The following is an 8,008-nucleotide window of genomic DNA, read 5'->3' as shown; positions in this document are numbered from 1 at the left end:
TAATTGTGGTGTTCAATCTGTCTGTCCTGTGATGTAGAAGTATAAGAGGCTTATTGAAGATTCCTGATGGGATAAGCTAACTGAGGGGGAAACTGGTTCTTGCCCTGATGGGTGGGGCCATGCTCAGCAAATCTTTCAATCAATTTTCTTTTGAAGGGTGGGGCTCTGTTCCTTCCCTGTTATTTGACCTGAGGCCAAACTATGGTTGAGGTAATGAATATAATTGTGACCTCCTTCAAAGGGATCACTATGTAGTTGCTATGCCTTCAAGAACACTGGGAGAATTTGAAAGCAATGTCTTTCAAAACAACCAATGAAGGAGCTTCCTTTAGGGAGAGAAATTCATCTCTATTTAAACAAAGCAGAACAATGAAGCATTCTTAGAATCCCAACAGCACTCCTCCTTTTCACAGTTTGGTTTGCCCTCTTTCAAATTAACACCCTGGCATCCACATTAGAATTGAAACTGACAAGGCATCCCTTTCATCCCTGACTGCCAAAACTCCTCACTAATAATAATTAGCCATTCCTGGCTTCTATCCAAGAGAGCTTAATAAATACTAGAATGGTTTCTGGGCCTCAGCTTCATTTCTTAATTCAGCTAAGGAATGATGGGTGGAGGGGAGGGAACACTACTCTATGGAATAAGATTTGCTGAATAGCATCAGGGCAGCAAAATGACTTCTCAGCTGTCTATTAATGAATAATCATTATTTAAATATATGTTTTATGTTAGTGTATGTGTAGAAATGTTCATTCAAACAGGTCATATTTAGATTAATAAAGTTTATTTCTATACCTGTCTTAGAAAATGTGTAGTATATAGCATTGGAACATTTGATAATAACTTTTTATACATTTCATATGGTGTGCTATATGAGGAAATATAACTGGTTTTGATTTCCAGGTAAACATGATTTATAATATTCCACATCTATACAATAAAATAATGTGGGTGATATTTAAGATTAGTCATTATGACTGTATCATTTAGTTAATGAGTAAATATTTCAGTTTGGTTTGTAATGTTACCTATCTTAAATTTTTACAGAGCATACTGAATGCCTTGATAAGAGCAGGTGGTGCCATAATTATTAGAAGAAATATTGTGGTGTGGGGAGTTTCTTTCCAAACTTCTGGTTTGGAAGAAGGCATTTCTATTCCAATCTTTTTGGGAAGGAAAATACATGAGAATAGTTATTTTAGTTTTTCTCACCTTTTACTCTGCAAGGCAGAAGGGAATGACATATGATTGGTAAAAAATGGAAGGGGCTGGGAAAAGATGGTTTTTTTTTTTTGCTTTTTTTCAAGAGTAGCCTGCTTCCAGGATTCATTCATTTTCTGTGTCCTAGGGCCGGTCTGCTCCATGAAGGAAAGATGACTGGCACCCCAGAGTATTGGACAAATCTGGTGTTCAGAGAAGAGGAGTTAGGTTCTCCATACAGCCACTGGCCCAAGTAAATATCTTTACCTCTATGTCACTATCTCCTGAGCCTTATTTTAAAACTTTTCAAAAGCTGTAGAGGAAGAGTCAGACTTCTTTATTTGCTCTAAAACTCTGATCCAGCTGCTCTGTGATGAATATAAACACATGGCATATGTGTGAATGTGTCTTATTATCCTTGGCAGTTTCTGGGTCCATTTTGCTAATCTGAAAGAAATATAGATGAAGCTTTGGCTGTTGTTTCAAGGTCTTAATCCCTGAATAATCCTCTGCCAAAAATGAAATATTTGGGAGTTTGTTTCATGAAATCTTGTTAATGATACTAAGAGACAAGATAACCTCACTAACTAACCAGTATTACCTGCCCAGTTTCTGACTTCAGATTTCACTTTGATGAAACTTGTATGAAACTTGATTAGAAAATGAACTAACTCTTCTTATGAATTTCATAAGAAAATGATTTAATAAATCATTAGGAGAAGCTGTAGCTCAGATGGTAAAGCATCTGCCTACAATGCGGGAGACTGGGGTTCAATCCCTTGGGTCGGGAAGATCTCCTGGAGAAGGAAATGGCAACCCACTCCAGTATTCTTTCCTGGAAAATCCCATAGATGGAAGAGCCTAGTAGGCCACAGTCCATGGGGTCTCAAAGAGTCGGACATGACTGAGCAACTTTCTTCTTCTTCTAGGAGAATTTAACTCTAACTTGGACTATATATTCAGAACATAAGTATTAAACCGCTAACTAATTTTATAATTAAAATTTAGTTTTATCAACATATATTTATCTAACAATTAGAGTAGAAATTATCACTTTGGATTTTGAACGAGAATTAACACACTACAGTCAGGAATTCAGAACATTTATTGCAAGAGCTGAATAATTGTAAATAACGTAGAACTGGCAAAGCAGTAACAAGGATAATTGTTTAGATATTTATTCTGTCAAAGTCATCAAACACCCCTCACAAACCGACAAATATGTACTTCAATAAGTAATGCACCCCTACCCATTATTTTCCATTATACTGTGGAAAAAATGTGAATTGCTATTTACAAAGTAATTTTATTTTTGGTAAGAACAAATTATCTATCAGATTAGCAAACCATTTTTTTTTATTTTATTTTATTTTTTTTAACTTTTAAGCTGTTGTTGAACCGTGGCATTAAGATAACTTTCACTTCTTTCAGTAAAAACATTTTGTTGCATGCTATTTATTTGTTTAAATCATCTGTCATGCCTTAACAAAAACCTCCTAAGAATGTTCGAATTTGGATTTGTTTGCACGTGCAACTGAGATCTTATTAACATTAGTTGTCACTCTGTTGGTTTGACCTAGGTGACAAGATGCTGGTACCCGCCAGGCATTGACCAACTATGATAACAAACAGTTAAACAGCAATAATTAGAGATTTATCCCTTAATATCCCCCAACTAGCCTACCTGGAGAATGTTCTGTTACATCATGAAGGCACAACACATTAAATATTTTGTGGCTATGGTCTAACACTTGTGTTACAACAACATTATTATATATGAGGATCAACACAAACTGCCATTTCAACAAAGTTGTAGACACACATTTGCCCAATTGAAACTATTTTGAATATTAATTTTCTTTAATATATGCTAATTTAATATATTAATTCTGCATGAGTGACAAGCACAGGATATTACTTCACTTTCTGAAAGACAACACTTTCCCATTAGTATCTCATTTAATGCTACTAAATAAGTGATTTTGCTTTTGCCTACTTTGAAAATAAGGATGTCAAGAAAATAGGTTCTGAATTTTCAAGCTTTTGCAGAAGTACTTTTATATATGAAGTTTTCATTTTTATCTTTATTTTTTAGAATTCCAGCAACATAAGCTATCATAAAAGAAGCAAGATTCCAGAACCTTTTCTTTAAACACAAGTATTTGAGATCTTTTGAACAATGTGTGTCAGGACAGACTACTAACGCAGAAACACCTCACTAAAAGAAACAACAAAAATAACAACAAAGAGGCAAACAAAAAAAGAAAGAAGCAACCATAAAACACAGAATTATGCTACAACATTTTTAGGTGAACGATATAAGTACACAAAGTTGTTAATAATAACTTGCTTCTATTTACAAATACTTTAACACTGATTGACTTACAAGTGTCCACTAATGTTGTTAACAGCACAATAGGTTTAATGCTTATCTTTTTAAGTTTTGTTTGAAGTATAATGTCAAGTATAGCAGTCTCAACACAGATCAATGACAAAAAGAGCACAATTTTTCTAACTGGATATGTCTTTCAGTCACTCTAATCCATGGAACTTCCTTACTCTCCAAATGCATATTCTATTATTCATAGCAGCAGTCCAGGGTCAAAATAAAATGCAATTTAAAAAAAGATATTTGCACAATGGAGATACTTCTGGAAAGTTTAATCAATCCTAGTAAATAAGATCATATGGCTAGTAAAACTATCTTCTCTCTTATGTGATAAAACATTGTATCCTCCATGGTGCCAACACAAAATTATGGGTATCCCTGCTCTAAGGGGCATAGTTGTAGAGATCTATTGAATACATAAAGCTCTGACACACACAGTATTAGCATGTCTATTTAGATTAAAGTCCTTAGGTCCCATATGGCCTTTTTTTTTAGAGTTGGTGCTCCTTAGGACTCTCAATAGCACCTCCTGCTTGCTTATAAGACTTCAGATTTGCCAAAGGAATGTCTGTCATGTGGCTGCCATTGTTGAAATGGCCTTCAGTGGAGACATACTGCTTACGGTCATTGAACTGGTTCCTGTTGCTATCTTCTTTCCAGGCTCTGGTCAGGGTGTGCCCATTCACAAGCTTGTCCTTCTTGATCCATTCTTTTTGGGGTGCAAAGGTTGAGAGAGGAGATTTAGGGTGTTGATATGGACCCAAGCCAGGAGGCATCCAGCAATTATCAGAGTGACCCAAAACCAAGCACTCTTGAGTGCACATCTCTGTAGCTTCAGCTAATCCTCGGGGGCCCAGAGGCCCATCTGCAGAGGACAAGAGACAGAGAAAATAAGGAAAGACAGTGGTTAGGGTTTTCATTTTAAATTATATCCTTAGAGAAAAACTGCACTGGTGATCTCATTTTCTCATGAAAATCTATTAAGTTAAGCAATTCATAGATATGATTACCCATCCTTTTTTTCTACTTTTTAATTTTTGCAATGTTGTGTTGGTTTCTGCCATACAACAATGCAAATTAGCCATAATTATACACACATAATTATGTGTATAATTATCCCCTCTCCCCCTCTCCCTCTCTCCCCTCTCTTCCCTCCTTGCCCTCCCCCCATCCCATCCCTCCAGGCCATCACAGAGTGCAGACTGTAATCCCTGTGCTACACAGTAGCTTCTCACCAGCTATCCATCTCACATCTGATAGTGTATATATGTTGATGCTACTTTCTCCATCTGTCGCACTCTCTCCCTCCACCACTGTGTCCACAAGTCTATTCTCTAGATTTGCATCTCCATTCCCTCCTTGAAAATAGGTTCATCAATACCTTTTTCTAGATTCCATATATATGCATTAATTCACTATATTTTTCTCTTTCTGACTGACTTCACTCTGTGTAACAGGCTATAGGTTCATCCACCTCATTAAAACTGAAATTCATTCTTTTTTATGGCTGAGTAATATCCTATCCTTTTAAGAATTACATAGAAGGAATAAAATTCCTTGTTTTGGAGGTAAGAATTACTCTTTCCCTTAAGCCATTTTATATCTAGAGATACAGACAGATCAAAAAATAAGTAGATAGATATGGGTAAACAGATATACCCATGATACATCATTTCAGATCAACTTTTTCTATGACATATGTATTATTACCAATTCATGTCCTAATTCTCAATAAAAACTCATATTCATGAGAAATAATGAAGTTTACAAAATTTTATGCACAATGCCAGAAGATGTTAATTAAAAACTCCAAGAATACAAAAAGTGTTACTTGAAATATAATATTAAAAGTAAATACTGTGAATAGTTAATCAAAATGATCTTCCATGTAAACATATATCTTAATATGAAATTCATTAAAATAACTTTGCAACATTCTTTTTTAATTTAAGTAATAATTTTAAGGAACATTTTAACTAAAGTATACTACTAAAGACACATCTGGTTGACTTCAAGCATTGTGAAATCCAAGTAAATAAAGATCTCATGTGGTTTCCTTCTAAGCTTAACCTATTTTCTTGATTTATAAATGTATCAAATAACCCAAATTTCACTAGAGTGAAAGTCTAGCTAGGTTGCAAATTGGAATGCATAGAGTGTAATATTCAAAGAGAAAAAAGTCATCATAGATATTTCTCTCTCTTTTTTTTTTTTACCAGAAGGCAATCTAAAACATTTTAACCATGATTTTGAAAGTAAACTATTCTCTGATTATGTAAAGAGAAAATCAGTTCTGTACTGAAAAACAGTAAGTGTCAAATGATAAATGGTTAAGGGTTAAGTTGGGTTTTTTGTCGTCATGTTTTCTTTCCCATGATTAAACAATCAAGTGATAAGTGATAGCTTGAAAATTAGGAATTGATTTTACAAATGAGGTTAAGTATCAGATAGGCAAGAATGCTTGAGGCATAAAACATTTTCAAAAGCTAAGAGTCATCAGAATAGAAATGTAGAAGAAAACATCCCTGCAAGTTTGCCTACTCAACAATTAAAAGAGCCAACAATTGTAATGCAGGTCTCTGCTAAAACCCAAGTTAGCATTACTAATATTTTTAAGTGCCCAGTAATTGTGGAATATTTATATTAATATCTATTTGTCTTAATAATATTCTAGTTATTTCTTTCATGTTAAAAAAAAATACTGCTGAGAAAGGTAACTGTTGTTGGCAAATACCTGACCTCCACACACAGACAGTATCAGAACGGACACTGGATGTGAAAAGCGGGAAAAAAAAAAGGTGCTTAAAATGTACCCTTAATGAGATTTTAGTCTATTTTGAAATCTGAAGTCTGCTTTTTAGAATAACAGTAAACTTCCTTCCCATGTGATCCATAGTCCCATCCCCTCAAAAGTAAATAGTTTTATTTTTAAGACATATGTTCATTACTTAAAACTATTTCTCTCACAAATTTTCAGCGATCACTTATTCACTAGGATATTTAATTTAACCTTCTCTATGAGCCTTTCTGAAACTCCAATACTTTGGCCACCTCATGCAAAGAATTGACTCATTGGAAAAGACCCTGATGCTGGGAGGGATTTGGGGGCAGGAGGAGAAGGGGATGACAGAGGATGAGATGGCTGGATGGCATCACCAACTCGATGGACATGAGTATGAGTAGACTCCGGGAACTGGTGATGGACAGGGAGGCCTGGCATGCTGCGATTCATGGGGTCGCCAAGGGTCGGACACGAATGAGCGACTGGACTGAACTGAACTGAACTGATGAGCCTTTCTCTGTCCTCTGAATTTTGCCCACACTTTAAAATTTCAAACTAACTTCTCCCTTATAGGTTCGCTTTGGTTTATTCAGTGACTCTGTATCCACAAAGCAAACACATTTTAATTTTGTTCAAACTAATCCACGCCCCTTCCATCAGAATCACAGGCCTAGAAAATGCTTTTGTCTGGCTTGTTTTCATTTAATTACTGACTCTATCAAGGGGCAGTTTGCTTCCCATGTACCACAGCAAGCTTCCCTAACTTTGCTAATCCATATCTTGTATGCACTGGGAAGATTTCCATAGATCTTCCCCTATAAATGCATAACAAATTCCCTAATTGAACCCACTCAACTTTTACATTATGACATTTTTGTCTTTTGTCTTTAGGGTCTGTACACTCATGAGTAACATTTTTATTTTTGTTTTCTCTCAACTAGATTTAAAATCCATTCATGAAAAAAAAGGAATGATCTGTTTTCTGATTCTTCATGGTGCTAAAAAATAGCAATGATTTATGCACACTGTTAATTGTTAATTAAAGTTTTATGAGGTTGAAAATGTTCTAAGAAATTATTAAAGATATCCTCCACTTAAAAGGCAGAATTTAAACAATCAGAATATGCTGATTTCACAAATATCATACCAAAAGCTTCCTCAACAACAAATCTCTTCACCTTAGCAATACTTGTGACAGTTAATAAGTGAATTATTTAACTTCTCTGTTAAATATGTTCACTCCTTTCTAGACATCAATGGAGATAATCACAAGTTTGATATATAATATATCTTTAGGTCTATCAATCAATTCTTAACTTTTACTATTCCAGAATCATTAGTACATTTTTCTTTTCTTGTTAATAGCTCCAAAGTTGGGGGGAGGATTATTAGCTATCTTAGAAATATCATTAGCATCAAGATTTTATTACTCTATAAAAAGAGAGTATGAAAGATTATTTTTTAAATAGTCTTATCCAATATACATTACTATCTTATTAAATTGAGGGTATTACCCAAGAACTGAGAACACTGTGTGTGTGTGTGTGTGTGTGTGTGTGTTGTGTGGACCTGAAATCTTCAGCACTGAGTGACACATTTTAACAAAAATAGTGTGCATTGTTTTTCAAAACTG

The 8,008-nt window shown here is 34.7% G+C and overlaps 1 protein-coding gene across 2 annotated transcripts in view; it reads right to left on the bottom strand.

Annotated features, from left to right (window-relative positions):
* Positions 1-2,294: 2,294 nt before the first annotated feature.
* The window catches only part of PCDH9 (protocadherin 9), a 1,139,636-nt gene continuing 1,133,922 nt past the window's right edge, over positions 2,295-8,008 (bottom strand). For both annotated transcript variants that reach the window (XM_010855193.1, XM_010855195.1), the window contains exon 5: positions 2,295-4,458. In XM_010855193.1, the coding sequence (XP_010853495.1) occupies positions 4,085-4,458 (374 nt within the window). In that variant the 3' untranslated portion in view covers positions 2,295-4,084. The remainder of the gene's footprint in view (positions 4,459-8,008) is intronic.

The sequence above is a fragment of the Bison bison genome, unplaced genomic scaffold (genome assembly GCF_000754665.1).
Source record: "Bison bison bison isolate TAMUID 2011002044 unplaced genomic scaffold, Bison_UMD1.0 scf7180017864358, whole genome shotgun sequence".
In the NCBI taxonomy this organism is placed as follows: domain Eukaryota; kingdom Metazoa; phylum Chordata; class Mammalia; order Artiodactyla; family Bovidae; genus Bison; species Bison bison.
This window is presented reverse-complemented; position numbering and strand designations above follow the sequence as displayed.